Source organism: Mastacembelus armatus, chromosome 3 (genome assembly GCF_900324485.2).
Source record: "Mastacembelus armatus chromosome 3, fMasArm1.2, whole genome shotgun sequence".
Taxonomy (NCBI): domain Eukaryota; kingdom Metazoa; phylum Chordata; class Actinopteri; order Synbranchiformes; family Mastacembelidae; genus Mastacembelus; species Mastacembelus armatus.
The window spans coordinates 18,156,574-18,177,808 of NC_046635.1; the positions used below are offsets into that span (position 1 = coordinate 18,156,574).

The window sequence follows — 21,235 nt, forward strand, 5'->3', positions numbered from 1 at the left end:
GCCGTAAAATAATTCGTGACTGAATATGAAGTGCTGTCATTGTTTCACTGAATGTGCGTGACTGTAACCAGGACTGCTAAAATGTGATTTCGTAATCAAAGACAAACGTTATGTGTGACACAGAAAGTCGAGTTCACTGTACCTCTGAACTGAAAGAAAAGACCGCAGACGTGCAACATGGTGACTGCGTTTATCATACAAGTACAAAAACTTGTGTTCATGATCATATTAATACTTCCTCACTGTTTATACGTTTTAGAGCTCATGTTCTGGCCGGTGCAAAATAACTTTGTTGCATTTATGAATTAGATTTTGGAGAATGATGAAGATCATGCTTTTCCTTTAATGCATCCTTTTAATTACTTAACAGTGGCGGGGACAATATCAACCCTGGCAAAAATGTCACCCATCCCACCCACAAATTACGTCTCTGTACCCAAGTAGCCTACCTAAGTTAATTTACATTATATGTAAAAATTAAGAAACAACAAAAATAAAGAAATGATGCTAAAACATCTGTATAAACGTGCATATTTTTGAGCTTCTGTCAATGAAACAACACAATACAAATGTTCCCAGATCGGCGACGTAACATTTGGTTTTCCATGGCTGAACTTGAATTTGCTGAATCGTGCCGAAACTCATCAGTCTAGCGGAAACGCCATACATGGCAATGTAACAGAAATTTGTGTATTAACGTTAGAGCGAATGATGTCATGTGCATTACCACCAGTGGCAATAGATAATTGCGATGGCGACCGTCACAGCCATACTATCCAGTTTTTGAAAGAAAGTCACAAATACATTCCTTCAGGTGAAAAGTGCAGCAAACAGATCACAAACCCAGTGATACCCAGCACATCATAATAGATTTAGGTTACTGACTTAAATATACAAGATGACTTTATTTGATGACAAGCACTTTGCTACACCTAGCTAGCTAATACCTTTGGGTTCAACAAATATATAAATCAAATCCATTGTTAAACGACCTGCCGTATTACCCTAATTAAATAACTGAATTAAATTAGGCCACTCTTAAATAACCAGAAATTAATTATTAAAATAGTAAATATTTCACGCTAATTTGACCTTCATAGTTAGTAAAGAGATTGAACTCTTCAGGCTAGTGCTCTGCTCTTCAGTATAAAAATTAAACTAAGGATTAATCACTATGCTGAGCACATGCAAAAAGTAACAGTGTCCATTGTATAAAGGGCATCATATATCATCATTCGAAAAACGTCATTTAATCAACTCACCGTTGTAATTGCACCACAAGCAGCAACAGAAATGAACGTGGTCCAACGCCGTGTTAGGTAATGTTTGAAACTGAGTCTCCATAACCCGGAAGCTGGCCGGAAATATCGCCGCCATTTTTTTCCATAAGTCTTTTTCTCTACCATTCTGGGTTGTATAAATGGAGTTGACGTACTACATATATTGATGGTATGTCATGCGTCGTCACAACAGCACACATATTTAAAGAGCCCACTATACTGCGCGAACATCAGTAATGTTTTAATTCTGTTAAATTTTATAATCTCATTAAACTGCTTAACGACATCTCTTAAAAACGCAGCGTTAACAAGTTGATGTACAGCATTGACATTAACTTGATCTGCTCAGTGATAATGATTAAACATCTTTGTACAGCTGATTCACAAAATCATCTCACCAATTTACATTGTTACATGTATGTACATGTTTACGTTTCAATAAATCAGCCGTTTACTTAGATAATGTTAAACACTTGCAATTTAACCACAATGAACAATGTTTTTCCCTGAGGCATACTTGAAAAGAGACGTGTTTGAGTGTTCTGCCATTTTTGAATATGACAACACCTCTCCTATAGCAAAGTGTCCATCATATGCACACTTAAGAAGTCAAGCAGAGGTCATCCATGTACTTCTCGCCTAATGTTTTTCACATACTATGAATTGTGTGGTTTCCACCAGACATAACGTTGAGGCCAAACAGCTCAGTTTTTCATCAGATCAGAGAATTTTGTTCCCCACAGTCTGAAAGTCCTTCCTTTTGCACTGAGGAGAGGCTTCCGTTTAGCCACTCTGTCATAAAGCCAAGGGCTGCAGTGATGTGAACATCCTTCTGGAGTTTTGTCCCATCTCCACACAGAATCTGTGGAGCTCTGTCAGAGTGACCATCAGGTTCTTGGTCACCTCCCTTACCCGGGTCCTTACTCAGTTTGGCCAGGTGACCAGCTCTGGTTGTGCTAGTCCATTTGAGTATTTTGGAGGCCACTGTGCTCCTGGCAACATTCAGTACAGCGGAAATTTTTGGTAGCCTTCCCCAGCTCTGTGCCTATCAACAGTCCTGTCTCTGAGTTCTGCAGGCAGTTCCTTTGACCTCGTGGCTTGGTTTTTGCTGATATTCACAGCTGTGAGTGGCTTTTTAAGTCATGTCTAATCAATTTAATTTGTCACAAGTGGTCTCCAAAGTGTAGAAACATTTTAGCAAAGATTAAGAGAAATTGAAGGAGCCTGAGTTCATTTTAATGTGTTACTGCAAAGGGTCTGAATACTTATATAAATGCTATTTTAGGTTTTCCTTTTTAATACATTTACAAACATTCCAAAAATTCTGTTTTCACTTTTTTATTTCACTGGTACTGAGTGTAGATTAATGAGAAAGAAAATGAATTTAAACAATTGTAGTATCGGGCTGCAACATAATAAAATTTTAAAAAGTGAAGAGAGTCCAAGTCTGAGTACTTTCTCAATGCACTGTATATTGGCGAAAAAGATTGTCTTCACTGTCTATGAGCCTGCACAAGAAAATCTGTCATGACTGTCTATGATGGAACTGTTAATTTTTTTTCTTGATAGGTTATTCCTTAGTTTTCTGCATTAGTTTAAAAACTTTGGTTTTGAAATTCAATTTGTAAAACCAAAATACCTATACAATCATCCCTTACCATATGAGAGGTTTAAGGACCAGCCTTAGTATAAGGTGACATTCTTCAACTTATGCAAACACAGCTTATGTTTACACCAGATATAATTTAGAAGTCTGACAAGAAAGGTCTTAACATGCTCACCCTCTTTTGGATAATTTCGATTTTGTGAACCAGTAAGAATCATTGAAAGAGGTGCGTTCATGTTGAAATTCAGCAGTGTATTCATATAACACAGTACAGTGCAATAATAAGAGAGCATTTTACATTTGACAAGAAAATAAAGCAAGGCTAGAACATCTGAATAGAAATATGATTCATTGTGTGCTTGGCTGTGTTGCATGCATGCACTGTAATGTAGTGAGCATAAATTTCAGTTCAACAAGGACTTAGCACTAGATCATATAAAAGATGTTAAAAGTAGAACATTTGAGAGATGATGTCAACAATGACCTTCTGAAACTGCGCTTTAGATTGCTGGATCAATCTGAAGACTTGTTTTAAACAGGCTCGTCTGCTCATGTTTATAGTCCTTGCAGAACTATATAGTCATTATTCTTTATTTCTGTAAATAAGTGTCCAAATGTCCAAAACAGAATACAATACCCACATTATAAAAATAACATTTCTTCTTTACAAGCAATGCAAAACCTGACATCAATGTATATAACAATAAGCACATCAAATATGCTGGTAGGTATATTTGTAAATTTCCATGTCTTTCTGAAGTCATATGATTGAGCCATAGCTATGAAATATGCTGTTGCATTTCATAACTGTGAGAGTTGTTGCAGTGCGTGGCTGGGGTCACCATTATCCCTGGTAAACTGAAGGGAGTTTATTTATATATATATATATATATATATATATAAAAAATTCACTGTAGCACCATTTAACAGCAAAAGTATTTCCCAACAAAAAAATAATTAAAACAGACTTGATAGGACAACGCAAAAGATAAACAAATTATCACAAAACACAAGTGGTGGCTACTTTAAAGAAATATGAAACATATATATTTTACACTTTACATGCTATTACACAATGTCTTCAGCGTTGTTATACAATGTATAAGATAATAAAAATGAAGAAAAACCTATGAACTGATATAGATGCGTCCAAATTTATGTCTGGTAGTGCACATATTTGATAATCAGCATTCAAAAGCTGCTCTCATATACCAGTACAAATCATAGACTAGTAAACTACTTATGTATCAAGTTGGCTCAGGTTGTTGAAACATTTTTAAAGGACACAGGCATGTGAAAATATGCAAAATGTATATCTTGCTTAATGATCACTAACTGAATTTATGCACAGTATGTCAAGGTAAAGAAATGTACAGAACAAAAAATTTTTATAACAAAAATATAAACAAACCAACAAAGCAAGGATCAACAATGACACCCTGAGTGCAGTAAAATAACATTCCTTTAGTGTGAGTTTCTGTTTTTTTGTATTTTTCATGCACACTCCCACTTTCAGGGATCGCTGAGGAGCCAGGAACAAGGATACTGGTCAGACACACTTCTGTATTGTCCAAAGTGGACAACAGAGTTTTGAGATTATTGCTTTTTGTGCTTTTGGTAGGATGTCGTACAGCAGCTCATGCTTTGGTGGATTTTGTTTGGGAAAGACTTCTGTTCATTTTTACTTTGTATTCTGCATCTTACATTATAAATAGGGGAATGTTTTGGTGAGCTACTTAGGTGTAATATTTGTGATTATTCCAGTTTTGTGGATTTTGGCAGCTGGAGTTCTGAGTAGACAAATCACTGTGATTTTGTAACTTTAGTTGATTTCAGTGATAAAACTGCTACAACACGCAATACAATGTGGAAAAGAAGATTTAGCTGAGCATGATGATCATGGCTACCATGCAAAAATGTTTTTCAAAAATGACAACTCATGCTATCTAGCATGAAAAATTCTGGGATATAATTTCCTTATAAAAGCTCTGGTCATCTCTTTCCTAGACTACTCAATCACCCTTCTGCTTCGGTATGCACAGTAAAACCTCATGTTGACAAGACAGCAACGCCAGGCCATGCCCCTGGTGTCAATTTGCTGCGGTCATAAGGTTCATGTCACTAATGATCACCTACTAAAACATCCTATGCCTTTTATCAGGCATGGCACGGGAGAGGCATTGACAATTCAGAATATACTGAAATGTTGTCTACAAAGCCCTTTGAGTACAAAGATACAGTACAATATTAACAGTGTCTGCGGGTGCTTAATGCATGCATCAAAAACTGTTCACATTTTGACCAGGTATTCTATAGAATTACAGCTATCTTCTTCCCTAACCATAAGAAATAAATGCTGTTTGAAGCAAATGCAGAACAAACACAGAATCAAAGTGAATATATAAATAGATCATGCCACAAACAATACAAAGCTTTGTTCTGATTTGAGGTGATACCTCAGTTTTGATGTATTGCCTTCATGGTGACTCACAATTGAAATCACATTGCAGTGCACATTTTGGGAGAGCTTGTCTCTGCATTTGCCTTCTGCCGGATGCACTCTGGGTGAGAGAAAAATCATTCATCATTCATCTATGCACTGTGGACACAACAGTATCACTCAGGAGATCAGAAGAAAAACAACCTAAATCCAACTGTAAAGTACATACTTGGTCTTTGTATGGCATTTGTCCAAATCATACAGTTGATGGCTACTTTAAAATTGATCATCATGAACAGTTACAGAAAGAATACAAAGCATAATTCTGCTTGATGGGCTCACCTGCCAAGTCTGTGCGTGAAATCTCCACCAGCCCCTCATACAGGCCTTTAATCGGGTTCTGCCCTGCTGACAACACTCCATGAAGCCAGATTAACAGCATGCGATGGCCATGCTCTTTGAAGCTTTTCATACCTACAAGTTCAGTTCAGAATTATTATACATACCGTTATCTATCTAAAGTCAGGGATGAGTGAAAATAAAAATAACATTACTGTAACAAGATAGAATGAAAAGCACTCTTTAGTTGGCAGAGTCGGTGAGGAAGACCACTACTGAGACTGGTTCAAGGAAACTAAAAACATAATGAACTGCAACTGAACATCATGGTCAGATGTTCTGAACTAATTGTAAATATGGTAATTCTGTTATTCATGTCGGCGGCAATGAGTCGGTGGAGTGCCAGTCAGAGGTCACTAAAATTAATGTTGCGTCGGTGTGTAACTTTCAAAATAATGTCATACTTCATTTTTCAGGCTCATGTGATCCTGAACCACGCTTTAGTTATGCTGCTACATGCCTAGACTGTCTATGGACTCCCCCGATCTCCTGCCCTGTCCTCCCCCTCACATGTATATGCCACCATTGAATGTCACTAACGCTGTGCCGTCTCACTCTTGTAGTTTGTGTCCTCTCTCTCTGTCCTCTCTCTGTACCTTCTGCAGATATCCCTGGTCCTGGAGCTGTATTTTGCTGATGTGCAGTTATGGCCCCACCAACCTGCACATTGTTTACTTGTTGTTTGTTGTTGCTGTGTGGATTAGCGGATAGCACTGTTGCCTCACGGCAAGAAGGGCCTGGGTTCACAACCCATCAGGGGCCTTTCTCTGTGTGATGTTTTGCACGTTCTTTCCGTGCTTGCGTAGGTTTACTCCGGGTACTCCGGTTTCCTCCCACAGTCCAAAAACATGCATGTTAGCTTGATTGGTGACTCTAAATTGCCCATAGGAGTGAATGTGTGTGTGTGCCTGTCTGTCTGTGTGTGTGGTTGTTAGTCTCTATGTGGCCCTGAGATGGACTGGTGAGCTGTCCAGGGTGTACTTCTGCCTTTCACCCAAAGAGAGCTGGGATAGCTCCATCAGATCCCTGTGACCCTAATTAGGAATAAGTGGGTATAGATAATAGATGGATAGATGTTGTTGCTGTTCTTTTCTCTCTCTTCTCTATCCACTCACCCCAATTGGCTGAGGCAGATGGCCGCCCAAACTGGTTTCTTCCGTTAAAGGGAGTTTTTCCTCTTCACTGTCACCAAGTGCTGCTCGTAAGGGATTTGTTGGGTTTTGTTTTTGTTTTTTGTTGTGATTTGGTGCTATACAAATAAGACTGAACCGAAATGAATTGAATAATATAAAATCAATCAGTACTGTCATATTCAGAGAAAGGAAAGGAAGGTGCAAAAAAACCCATAAATTTAACATGGTCAGTCTAATAGCTCCATAGCTCACCTGTCCACTGTTGTTCTATAGCTCGTATATGTGCATCGCTGAAATCCCAATGTTGTGCCAGAATCTTCCACTCCCCACGGCAGAGGTGTTTGGTGGCCAGGCTCCACAGCACAGAGCGGAGGTGCTGCGTCTCTGGCTGGTGGTCCTGCTTGAAGCTCAGTGGCCTCCCCACCCAGGCATCTTGCTCACTGCCCAGGTGATCCTGAAGATAACAGGGAGAGCAGTTTTTCACTCATATAGTAGGTATGCAATGCATGCTGTATAATGCACAAAGCATCTGGAGTTACACAGAATATTAAATAACTATTAATATTAAAAAAGCTGAAGTATAGGGGCCTTTGCATACCACAGAGTAGGTAATAGAAGAAGCCTCCTGCAGGACAAAGTGATACAGTGATGCTAGCAAACTGTCACACATCCATCCTAATCTTCACCTAATAATATACTATGTACTGTCCTTTCACTGCCAAGAGTCATTAGTTCATAGAAGGGAAAGCGTTTTTTAATAAAGTTACTCTTGGTGAGCCATTGCAGGTACACATCTACCAATGATAAACTTACCTTCTCCCACTTATAAAAACGGTCTGCTTTGATGATCATGTCTACTAAGATGACGTGGTTTCCTCTGGCTGCTACCTCCAGACACGTTTTCCCCTGCTGTGTAATCAGCAAAACAATAGGTGTAAAGTGTATAATGTTCAATGCAGTGCTGCACCTGACCTTTTTTCATTATCAATCAAATTAAGACTTTTACTTTGAAATATTTAATTGTATTGAGTTAATTAACAAAGGCTCATAAATAGTAATGGCATGCAATATTTACCTAAGTTGCTCTATTTATGTACAATTTAATATTTCACATTTAAGCTAAACTATACATAACTATTACTAATTGCAACTATATTCCAAAGTTGTAGTTATGGGGTTACAAAAAGCTGAAATAACCTTGTGCGATATGATGCTGTCACTGAATCACCCATCCATGCAGTATGTACATACAGGACGGAATACAGGATGAGCCAGTGGGTAAGTTGACCCACCCAATGTATCTAGGCAACTGTGCATGTTTTGTCATCTGACAATAAATTCAGGAAGCAACTGTCATTTCTATAGCTCTGTCCCAATTCAGGGGGCGCGTTGGATTGTTCACCCACTAATAGGGAACCTGTGCTGGGATTAGACCGTCGTGAGATAACTTAGTTTTACCCTACTGATGATGTATTGTTGCAATAGTAACAACCTCCTTCAAAGGCTGCATTAAAAGGGCGATTATGTCAGAGTGTCGTGACAAGGCTCTCTCATTTCGAAGACTCCTTCAAATTCTCTTTCCCTGGGAAGTGAAGGCCTCATCTGGATCCTTCGTGGTCCAATATATTCCAACATTCTTTGTGAAAGGTGACAAAAAATGAACATGGTGGATACGAGTGGTGAGGCAGTCAATGAGAAAATATAGTTACCTAAATTAAAACACTATTACGTTAGTAAACTAAGGTTAGTAAAAGTGTACACTGTTGGCCAAGTTACACAATAAGACATTGGCAGTGAAGCATCTCATTTTCTTCTAATTTAATTCAAGAAAAATGCAATCAAAATTTCTAGCTCCATAATTAGTGATTCATTTAACTCTTGCAGCTGTGAAGGATTTTAGGCAACAGAAGCAGAGATTCGTGACTCAATGGTAGGGACAGGAACCGTTTGACACAAAGTCCTCCATAGACTAGAACGCCTCTCAGCCCAACATTCAGTCTGTGCGGTCTATGTAGGCTACAAAGGCCTGCACCTTTGTAGACTGTGTCCTTCGAAGGATGCCCCTGAATTGGGACACAGCTTATCATACTGTGATGGAGAGAAGCATAAGGGAGAAATCTTGAGTAATTATCTTTTTACACAGAGTTTTTACTTGTAAAAGTAAATTTTCAGCATGTCAGGTATAGCGACTGTTATGTCGAAGCAAAATTATCCAGATTTAAAAATGTGTTGTACATATGTTGACGATTTGCTAATATATAAAGTCATATGACTCACTTAACTTAAAATTAGCCCAAATTCCAAAGCTATGCCACAGACTATGACTAGTTGAACCAGTCATTCAACTTACCGCATCATAAGGCACTGAATTTTAATTAGTGCAGTGTTACTCACCTGATTTGGTTTGTTAAATGTTAAACATTCTTGAAAAGCTATGGCAAGAACATACAAGAGGAAAAACAAATGGGGCTCAACACCCATTGAAGAGATGGAGAGAGCAGCAATTGATGTCAAGTACGGATCGTCCTTCAGATCAGTGGCAATACACAAATATTGACAGGTCAACCCTGCAGTGGTATTTCCAAAAGATGGAGGAAAATGAAGTAAAAACAGTAGGGTACAGTGGAACAGCAGAAGCAAAAGAGTCTTTGCGGTAGAGATAAAGAGCTTGCAGACCATATCAAGAAGCTAGCTGACCAGTTTCATGGCCTCACTCCAAAGAAATGGCATGAACTGGCATTGGAATTGGCAGAAAGAAGCAACATTTCTTTGCCTAGCAACTTGAAAGAAAAAGGTTTAGCAAGTAGGTATGCTGTGCAGGAAATTACATGTTTTGGAGGTCAGCCAGTGGTAACTTATCTTGTGTTGTTTGTTACAGTAAATAATATATTTTAAATTACTTTATTACTTCAAGAATTGTATGACATGCTACCATCTCTCCTGCCGTATGCCTGAAGCAACATCTTTGGGAAGGGCTACTGCCTTCAATAAAACTAGTTGGGGAGTTCTTGCAAAAGTGATGGACAGGTGACGGAATTACTGTATTTGACAAAAATAACTACTGACATCATCTACGTATAATTACAACAAAATAGCCATATCTTTAACTACCATCTACATTTACCTGGGTAGTGTATCTATTAAAACCTGTCTAGTTTTAGATTAATAGATTTAACTATTCTTATGTTCATTACTTCTTTTTCATGTTTTGTGTCTGTTTTATAAGCATACATTCCCTTCAAACATGATTTATGGTATTGATGAAACAGGTGTGACAACAGATGTTAGCAGAAAAGAAGCAGGTGGGTGCCATGACTTCTGCTGAAAGAGGAGAGCTTGTGACTGTGGTCAGTACGATCAGTGCTACTGGGAATGCAGCCCCCTCCCTTATTTATCTTCCCAAGAGATAGATATTAAAGACCACTTCATTAGAAGAACACCTCCAGGATCAATTGGCACCTTTTTTGAGAAGTCATATTTTTAGGCTACTTTGTCACAGGTGTACAGTGGGTACGGAAAGTATTCAGACCCCTTTAGATTTTTCACTCTTTGTGTCATTGCAGCCATCTGCCAAAATCAAAAAAGTTCATTTTATTTCTCATTAATGTACACTCAGCACCCCATCTTGACAGAAAAAAACAGAAATGTAGAAATTTTTGCAAATTTATTAAAAAAGAAAAACTGAAATATCACATGGTCATAAGTATTCAGACCCTTTGCAGTGACACTCATATTTAACTCACATGCTGTCCATTTCTTCTGATCCTCCTTGAGATGGTTCTGCTCCTTCATTGGAGTCCAGCTGTGTTTAATTCAACTGATTGGACTTGATTAGGAAAGGCACACACCTGTCTATATAAGCCCTCACAGCTCACAGTGCATGTTAGAGAAAATGAGAATCATGAGGTCGAAGGAACTGCCCAAGGAGCTCAGAGACAGAACTGTGGCAAGGCACAGATCTGGCCAAGGTTACAAAAGAATTTCTGCAGCACTCAAGGTTCCTAAGAGCACAGTGGCCTCCATAATCCTCAAATGGAAAAAGTTTGGGACGACCAGAACTCTTCCTAGACCTGGCCGTCCAGCCAAACTGAGCAATCGTGGGAGAAGAGCCTTGGTGAGAGAGGTAAAGAAGAACCCAAAGATCACTGTGGCTGAGCTCCAGAGATGCAGTAGGGAGATGGGAGAAAGTTCCACAAAGTCAACTATCACTGCAGCCCTCCACCAGTCGGGGCTTTATGGCAGAGTGGCCCGACGGAAGCCTCTCCTCAGTGCAAGACACATGAAAGCCCGCATAGAGTTTGCCAAAAAACACATGAAGGACTCCCAGACCATGAGAAATAAGATTCTCTGGTCTGATGAGACCAAGATTGAACTTTTTGGCGTTAATTCTAAGTGGTATGTGTGGAGAAAACCAGGCACTGCTCATCACCTGCCCAATACAATCCCTACAGTGAAACATGGTGGTGGGAGCATCATGTTGTGGGGGTGTTTTTCAGCTGCAGGGACAGGACGAGTGGTTGCAATTGAAGGAAAGATGATTACGGCCAAGTACAGAGATATCCTGGAAGGAAACGTCTTCCAGAGTGCTCAGGACCTCAGACTGGGCCGAAGGTTCACCTTTCAACAGGACAATGACCCTAAGCACACAGCTAAAATAACAAAGGAGTGGCTTCGGAACAACTCTGTGACCGTTCTTGACTGGCCCAGCCAGAGCCCTGACCTAAACCCAATTGAGCATCTCTGGAGAGACCTGAAAATGGCTGTCCACCAACGTTCACCATCCAACCTGACAGAACTGGAGAGGATCTGCAAGGAAGAATGGCAGAGGATCCCCAAATCCAGGTGTGAAACACTTGTTGCATCATTCCCAAGAAGACTCATGGCTGTACTAGCTCAAAAGGGTGCTTCTACTCAATACTGAGCACAGGGTCTGAATACTTATGACCATGTGATATTTCAGTTTTTCTTTTTTAATAAATTTGCAAAAATTTCTACATTTCTGGTTTTTTCTGTCAAGATGGGGTGCTGAGTGTACATTGAGAAATAAAATGAACTTTTTTGATTTTGGCAAATGGCTGCAATGACACAAAGAGTGAAAAATTTAAAGGGGTCTGAATACTTTCCGTACCCACTGTATGTTTATAATTTCACTTGATGTAAGACATAAAGGTAGATACATACATAGAGATACATTTGTTTTGTTTTTTGTATATATGTTTTTTCTGCTTATCTCATTTTCCTTGCTTTGAAGAAAATTTAAGTAAAAACTGTTTACTGTTTACCCCCTCTCAAACCAGCACACAAAAATCTAACTGCTGCTTCTTACATCTTAATAATAAAATGAAGTGTGTAATATTATAACACTTAAATCAGAAAAAAAAGTAAAAATCAGTAAGTAAAGCAGTAAAGCTTTAAGCCTGATACATACTCCACGAGAAGCAAGAAATTTGTTTGTTTTTTCAAGGTGGCGAAAACGAACTGTGTTCTTGTTCTCGCCAGGACATTTCATACTCCATGAGGAACTCAACTGCTGAACTCCTGGGATGTCCCTCCCACTGCAGCTTATGTCACGCGCTAAGCATTGTGGGAATCTGACAGAAACTACAATACAGTGGATGGATAAGACCATGTTTTACGACAGACGTGCTCCTCCGTACACAACGTATCCTCTATCCACAAATTATTTGTCATTTGTGTGTCTTCATATGCCTTACAAGATGTGTAATAAAGATTTTCATACTTCTTCACCGCCTCTGGCAGCTGTTCATCAAAACTATCCATTACTATGACAACCGGCAGCAGAAAAAGCAGGAAATTTCTCACCAATCACACAATAGTTCTTGGACACCACCCAAGAAAAAAAGTTCTGCCCAGATGATGTGTCGAGAACAAGCTGCGAGAACTCTCAAACCAGGGCTGCAAGAAAAAAAAAAGACATTCTTTGCTCGCAGCCCTGCGAGAGAGAACAAATTTTTCTCTTCTCTTGGAGTATGTATCAGGCTTTAGTCGGTCCTGGGTGTAAGTATGTGTGTGTAGTACCTTGTCAGTGAGATTGAGGTTAACAGTAGATAGGAGCATCATCTCAGCCAGATCTTGCCAGCCATGCTCTGCCGCTATGTGCAAAGCAGACTGCTGTCTCTATGAATCACATGGCAGAAAATTATTAAGTAATACTATGTCAATGCGTATGAGGACTCTCTGGGGCACCATGTCACATTCAAATTAACATGGGCACACAGAGGTCTGCTTTTTTTCCTGCTTTAAGTGCCAGTGGAGCTGCGGGGGCTTGTACTCACACGATCAGTTTTGTCCAAGTCACAGTCAGCATCTATAAGCAACCGTACAACCTCGGTGTGATTGTTGAACACAGCTATGTGGAGTGCTGTGTTGTGTTGCTGTGTACACACACAAACACAAAGGAAGGACAATTTTAAGAGGCGAGTTTCTTTTTAAGTGATTGTGAGATAGCAAAGGACTTTTAAGTCCTGCATTTATAATAAGTATAGGAATGTGTTCTATAGCATACTCAATGGCGCCCCTAAGGGGGGCAGTCCCCCCTGAAAAATAGCTGGGCAAATGTATATTGTCTTTTTAATGGAAAAGAGTCAAGGAGCGTGCATCGACAGCCATGAGCTGAACTCAATCTGAGGTACCACTTAGAGGCCCAATTTGGTGTGCCACCTCAAGATTTTCTCTGGCCACCACAGTGAAATTTTTCTGGGGGCACCAGTGAGCATACTATAATGTAATGGCAGATCAAAGTGTTTATTAATGTATTTGTTACTAACATTAAAGATTTCTGTGAACACCTAGAAAGGGAGGCTGATGTGTAAGCAGATAATGGATAAAAATATTGTAAAACAACTGTAGTGATATAAAATTCATTCAAGAGAAGCCAGAACAAATACTGTATGTTGATAATCACTTTATTTTTTTAAAATAAATGTTTAGAGAAACTTAAAATGGTGCCAGCAAATCAACCTGTAGGTTCGCTGTTAGGATATAATGGCTAAATGTTTGCTCTCTAACCATATTTTTCTGATTATTTAAAGATTACACAAGTTATTCTTGTGACATATTGCTTTCAAACCTGCTATTTCTGAGTTAACAAGTAGCTGTCACACACAGTGACTTTAAATATAAACTCTAAAATATAAGTCAGTGTGGGGGAAAAAAATACCGCATGAACTTACACATTATTCCTATTCTGTAATACTTTTTTTTAGCAAGAAAATGTTTTCATATATCATACAAAGAAACAAGAGTTACCATTTCTTACATTGTCTTCAGCATTGACGTTAATTCCTGCTTCCACAAGTAAACTGGCCTCTCTGTAAAAACCATACTTGGCCACATAATGGAGAGCATTCATATTTTTCTGCAGACAGAACAAAACAAGGGTTAAAACCGTACTAATTTCTTGTTGATTGCAAATAATGTATGACTTGAAATGAACAAGCTGTACTTTAGTTTGCGCGTTGACGTTACAGCCAGATTCCAGCAGAAATTTGACACATTCATAGTGACCTCCATCAGCAGCCAGGTGCAATGCTGTGAGACCATCCTAAAACACAACAGCTACAGTTCAACCAGTAGCACCTCGCTACAAATAGGTTTATATTGCTGTATAATTGCCCCATTTTGTGACCAGCTTATGTAATGTCAGGAATTTTTTTTTTTGTCAAATGCTACCGGAGCTAAATATTGCTTATCTAGTACAGCCAACAGGCAGAAGAGAAAGTCAGTTTGACAGGATAAAACCAGAAAATGTTCACATGAAAGAGCAGGACACATCGAGTCATTTTTCAAGTATAAATCATGTTTTTCATGAGATAGTGTCTCCACAAGACTCTCTGGGACTTTGCCCATTTATCATGCGAAAAGAGTACTCGAGTTTAAATCCCTTTGTCTGTAAGAGCCCTACTGTATACATTTCAATCCAACCCTGAATGAACAGAATTAAACATTTCAAATGAACCAATTCAATTGGGCAATATACACTGACAATTGACAAAAAGCAACATAAAAATAATCTATAGTAGATGAAGATTGAAAATTATCTGAAAATTAAATGCCACAAGGTTATGGGTCCATGAAGTAACATATCACAACAGACACTTTAATAAGAGCTATGGAAGGAATATTAAATTATGTGACATTTTGTGCCTTGTTGAAATGGGATGGACTGGATATTGGTTATGTCACTGCTTGAGATGGTTCAGGAATCAGCTTAAATTCTGCATTCTTACTTGTCTCACAGTGAATCTTTACTGCCAATCATCACCACACAATTGGAACCTGTAATCATGTATCAGCAGGTATACAGTGGGGCAAAAAAGTATTTAGTCAGCCACCAATTGTGCAAGTTCTCCCACTTAAAAAGATGAGAGAGGCCTGTAATTTTCATCATAGGTATACCTCAACTATGAGAGACAAAATGAGAAGAAAAATCCAGAAAATCACACTGTCTGATTTTTAAAGAATTTATTTGCAAATTATGGTGGAAAATAAGTATTTGGTCAATAACAAACAAGCAAGATTTCTGGCTCTCACAGACCTGCAACTTCTTCTGTAAGAGGCTCCTCTGTCCTCCACTCGTTACCTGTATTAATGGCACCTGTTTGAACTCGTTATCAGTATAAAAGACACCTGTCCACAACCTCAAACAGTCACACTCCACTATGGCCAAAACCAGAGAGGTGTCAAAGGACACCAGAAACAAAATTGTAGACCTGCACCAGGCTGGGAAGACTGAATCTGCAATAGGTAAGCAGCTTGGTGTGAAGAAATCAACTGTGGGAGCAATTATTAGAAAACGGAAGACATGCAAGACCACTGATAATCTCCCTCAATCTGGGGCTCCACGCAAGATCTCACCCCATGGGGTCAAAATGATCACAAGAACGGTGAGCAAAAATCCCAGAACCACACAGGGGGACCTAGTGAATGACCTGCAGAGAGCTGGGACCAAAGTAACAAAGGCTACCATCAGTAACACACTAGACTGCCAGGGACTCAAATCCTGCAGTGCCAGACGTGTCCCCCTGCTTAAGCCAGTACATGTCCAGGCCCGTCTCAAGTTTGCTAGAGAGCATTTGGATGATCCAGAAGAGGACTGGGAGAATGTCATATGGTCACATAAAACCAAAATAGAACTTTTTGGTAAAAACTCTTCTCGTCATGTTTGGAGGAGAAGGAATGCTGAGTTGCATCCAAAGAACACCATACCTACTGTGAAGCATGGGGGTGGAAACATCATGCTTTGGGGCTGTTTTTCTGCAAAGGGACCAGGACGACTGATCCATGTAAAGGAAAGAATGACTGGGGCGAGGTATCGTCAGATTTTGAGTGAAAAGCTCCTTCCATCAGCCAGGGCATTGAAGATGAAACATGGCTGAGTCTTTCAGCATGACAATGATCCCAAACACACCGCCTGGGTAACGAAGGAGTGGCTTCGTAAGAAGCATTTCAAGATCCTGGAGTGGCCTAGCCAGTCTCCAGATCTCAACCCCATAGAAAATGTTTCGAGGGAGTTGAAAGTCCGTGTTGCCCAGCGATAACCCCAAAACATCACTGCTCTAGAAGAGATCTGCATGGAGGAATGGGCCAAAATACCAGCAACAGTGTGTGAAAACCTTGTGAAGACTTACAGAAAACGTTTGATCTGTCATTGCCAACAAAGGGTATATAACAAAGTATTGAGATGAACTTTTGTTATTGAGCAAATACTTATTTTCCACCATAATTTGCAAATAAATTCTTTAAAAATCAGACAATGTGATTTTCTGGATTTTTTTTCCCCTCATTTTGTCTCTCATAGTTGAGGTATACCTATGATGAAAATTACAGGCCTCTCTCATCTTTTTAAGTGGGAGAACTTGCACAATTGGTGGCTGACTAAATACTTTTTTGCCCCATTGCATATGTGTGTATATATGTGTGTGTGTATATATATATATATATATATATATACACACACTGATTAGAATGTCCCAGTGACATGTGGCCTAGTCCTTTGTACTTACTATGTTCCTTTCATTTACATCTAATCCAGTCTCCACAATCTTCTGCAGGACCCCTGCGTGCCCATGCTTAGCAGCTAGATGCATAGCTGTATCCTCTTCCTGTAGACCAGACAAAACAACACAAGAGGAAGCACATTCAGAGAACTTCTTCCACTTACTGTTTAAGTTACAGCCATTGAATGTAACTTACTGGTATAGTTACTGTTTAAGTTACATCCATTTTGACAGCCAGATCACTCAATTAGTCATTAGTTTATTTAATATTATTTGAAATGACTGTAAATGTCATAGCATACACTGAATCTAATCTTACTCTTTGCACCATTTTGAATGGAAATGTACTACATGTCCAATTATAGTGACAGTTAGTGTGGTTCTCAAATACAGTCATCTCCTTCAGCTGAGCTGGGCAGTAGCTACACACACACACATACAAACATATATATATATGTATATATACAGTGCATATGCACTACACATATAGTGATGCACCACCAGTCAAAAGTTTAGACACACTTTACTATTGCATGAGAAAGTGTGTCCAGACTTTTGACTGGTACTGTATATACCACCCACTTTATTGGGTAAACCTTGCTAATACCGGGTTGGACCCCCCTTTTGCCTTCAGAACTACCTTAATTCTTGGTATAGATTCAACAAGGTGTTGGAAATATTTCTCTGAGATTTTGGTCCACATTGACATGATAGCATCACGCAGTAGCTGCAGATTTGTCGGCTGCACACCCATGCTGTCCATCACATCCCAAGGGTTTTCTATTGGATTGAGATCTGGTGACTGTGGAGGCCATTGGAGTACAGTGACCTCATTGTCATATTCAAGAAACCAGTTTGAGATGATTTGAGCTTTGTCACATGGTGCATTATCCTGCTGGAAGTCGCCAACAGAAGATGTGTACAATGTGGTCATAAAAGGATGGACAGGGTCAGTAACAATACTCAGTACCAACTGAGCATCGTTTAAATTCAACAGCCCACCTAAGGGGCCCAAAGTGGCCAAGAAAATATCCCCCACACCATTACACCCTCACCACCTCACCCCACCTCACCGCCTGAACCGTTGATACAAGGCACAAAGCTTTCATGTTGTTTATGCCAAATTCTAACCCTATCATCTGAATGTCGCAGCTGAAATCAAGACTTATCAGACCAGACAATGTTTCTCCAATGATCTTTTGTCCAATTTTAGTAAGCCTGTGCAAATTGTAGCCTCAGTTTCATGTTAGCTGACAAGAATGGCAACAGCCCTGCCATATTCAAAGTCACTTAAATGCCCTTTCTTCCCAGTTCTGATGCTCAGTTTGAACTTCAGCAAGTCATCTTGACCATGTCTACATGTCTAAATGCATTGAATTGCTGCCATGTGATTGGCCAATTAGCTATTTGTGTTAACTAGTAATTGAAAAGGGGTATCTAATAAAGTGGCCGGTGAGTGTATATGTGTGTGGGGGAGTGTTAATACCTTGTCTTTTAAACCATGTGTACAACCCATTCCAATGAGAAACTCTACCACTTCAAGTTGTCCGTGTTCAGCAGCCAGATGAAGAGCTGTCTTCCCTGACTGGTTGGAGAGAAATCAGCAGCAAAAAGGTAAATGCATGGAAAGAAAAGTGAAGCGCGATTCAAAAATTTAATGATCTTTTCATATAGTAGAATAACATGTATAAATCATTCAAAAAGGCAAGAAGCAAAGTCACCTTGTCAGCTCTGTCCAGACAGATGTTTTCCAGGTCCTCCATGATGAACTCTAGTATTTTGATGTGGCCTCGCTGAGCAGCACAGTGCAGCATACTCAGACCATCCTAACAGACACACACACTGAGATACCTCTGAGATGGAAACCTTATGCTTTCTGTGTGTAGTGATGATAAGTAGCTCTTACTTTGTTTTGACAGTTCAACTTTGCTCCACATGACACCAGGATCTGCAGGATCTTTAGGTGACCAAACCAGGATGCCAGAAGCAGAGCATTCATGCCAAACTGGAAGCAAACATTTTAAATGACAGTGAAGCTGGTGTGCAGTAAAGTTGCAAATGTATAAAAATAGTACTTTTTTCAAAGAGCTGCTTTAAGTTAGAAATGTGGCTGCAGGAAATGTAGCAGCAGAATCTGTGCTGATCTTTATAAGATGGAATGTGTTTTGGGATTTACCTAGGATGATGCCTTTTACCCCCACCTCTTCAGTTTGTCATTTGTTTTGATGAGATAAACTCTATTGTGTGAGGATTTAATAATAAATGTCATGTCATACTGGTTAAAAAATACAGGATCAATTGGGAGTGAACACAAAAATCAGAATAAATCCCATCTTTTATAATTTTGTAGTGGGATGCAACAGATATTTGTTTAAAATATTAATAGTAAGCAAAGAAGCTGTTATTAAAGGAGGAGCAGCACCTTTGCCACTATGAACTGTCCAAGAAATAATTATGATGTAAAAAACTAACACATACTGTGTATTAGAAATAAAACTAGGAGAGAGAAGGGGAGAAAAAAAAAACGAAAAAGTGGAAATTAAGCAGGACTGAGGTCGTCGTGACACTGGAGCGTCAGATGATGATGTTTATGTTAGTATATGAAAGAATTCAGTGGTTGTAAGGAATCAACCACAAACTTGTATACATACAATGTCCTGCTCATCAACTCCAGAATCATGATCCAGTAGGAGACGGAGAGCTTGTTCACTCCCAGCTCCTGCCGCCCAGTGCAGAGCTTTCCGCTCTATCTACACAGAGACAGACACACCTCCAATCCTCACAGTGCAAGCATACTTCAAACACTGGCTATTCAAAAAACAGCCATGTAACCTGAGCCTATCAACAGGTAACAGCACCTGTTCAATGACACATGAGCCCTGTATTTATAGTTTTTGACCATACATTTTCTGACTCATCATAGCAGTATTGTCACAGCCGTTGGCTAATTACATTCAATAGCTGTTTATTATATATGTCATGTCCTTAAATGTCTCGGGATGATGGCAAGTCAGTGCTTGTACATGCATAAGACCAGGGAGCTGGAAATAATTTGTCCAAAAGGGCCATTATTAATGTTATGTTTCTTGCAGTGTGTGTACTAGTTTCAGAGTCTTTAGAATGAAAGTGAGCTTTGACTAATATTGAATTTTAATTCCATGTCTGGAATTCAACAGACTTACTTTATTTTTGGCCTTGACATCCACACCCTTCTTGATCAGTTCCTGCATTTTGCCCATGTCGTTCCTCTTTGCAGCGTCATGGAATTCCTTCTCTGACCACAGCACTTTCAGGACAGACACAGGTTTTTCAGTATTCAAGTTAAGCCAACATTGTGTGTAAGACTTCGACTTACGCGTTGTTGGCTTTGATGGTGTTAAACACTGTACACTCCATAGTACAGCTGTGAAAATCACTGCATCCTGTAACATAGTACCACTCCAAACCGAAAATCCCACAACTCACATGAAGATGCGTGATTATCAGTGAAATCGTCCTTTAATGTGCCACTGGCGTTTTCTGGTAATATATGCAATTAAGATGTAGATAAACTACATAGTATAGTGCTTCGCTTTTGTCTGTATCAAATGAATACTCTGAGTAAAACGCCGCTTGTTATTCGTGCTGACCACCTCGACTGAAAAAAAAAACATGTGAAGCCGATATAGCTTCCATGCTGTTAGCATCATTGTCCCGCACCGAGAGAAATCCGATACTCACAAATCTCATCCTCCGACGCCAGGTCGTCATCCATCTCTACGGTGTTTGAAAGTCTGCCCTTCTCTCTCCCGTTTGACGTCGTAGCGATGGGGAGTACTTTCAGCAGACCACAGGAGGGTATAGTCAATGTGCTTAACGATCAAGTCACACAATAAAATGAGGGCTTCCTTTCACGGCCTTCAAAATAAGATTCATGGTTTAAACTTCCAACTTCAAAAGTTGTAAATGCAGCTAATCTCATTATGGGGTAATCTGATTGAGTATTAAAATACCAGTAAATGCAAAGCTGCTTGTTTTGTCCAACTAATTGTGCAAAATAACAGAAAAGCAGGAAATGCACTAAAACAAATTTCAAAAATAAATAAATTCACTGCCAAATGTAAGTGAGGTTTGAAAAGATCCTAGAGACTAATCAAAACCTTGATGCAACACCACAATATAATCGAGAATCATACAAAAGTAAACTAAATTGGTTGTAACACTTCCTTAACACATTAAAAATTATTATAATGTGGGCTTATATATTAAAAGACATGAAACATAAACAGTTTACTTTGTTTATTTAGGCCATATTTTCCAAGAGTACAAAATTATCTCAAATGTTATTATTATTATCTCAAAACTGCCATCACATCTCG

The 21,235-nt window shown here is 39.3% G+C and overlaps 1 protein-coding gene across 4 annotated transcripts; it reads right to left on the reverse strand.

Annotated features, from left to right (window-relative positions):
* Positions 1-3,255: 3,255 nt before the first annotated feature.
* ankdd1a (ankyrin repeat and death domain containing 1A) lies at positions 3,256-20,735 on the reverse strand. 4 transcript variants are annotated; one of them, XM_026294477.1, is made up of 15 exons: positions 20,598-20,735; positions 20,060-20,163; positions 19,529-19,627; positions 18,784-18,882; positions 18,599-18,703; positions 18,364-18,462; positions 16,884-16,982; positions 14,324-14,422; positions 14,138-14,236; positions 13,155-13,253; positions 12,898-12,996; positions 7,672-7,767; positions 7,111-7,312; positions 5,669-5,800; positions 3,256-5,447 (listed from the first exon to the last, which is right to left on the reverse strand). In XM_026294477.1, exons 1-15 carry the CDS (start codon positions 20,629-20,631, stop codon positions 5,386-5,388), a joined length of 1,527 nt encoding a protein of 508 aa, XP_026150262.1. In that variant the 5' UTR covers positions 20,632-20,735; the 3' UTR covers positions 3,256-5,385. The 4 variants fall into 4 exon arrangements, with proteins under 4 accessions (XP_026150262.1, XP_026150264.1, XP_026150263.1 ...); XM_026294479.1 differs by lacking the exon at positions 16,884-16,982; XM_026294478.1 differs by lacking the exon at positions 14,324-14,422.
* Positions 20,736-21,235: the final 500 nt, after the last annotated feature.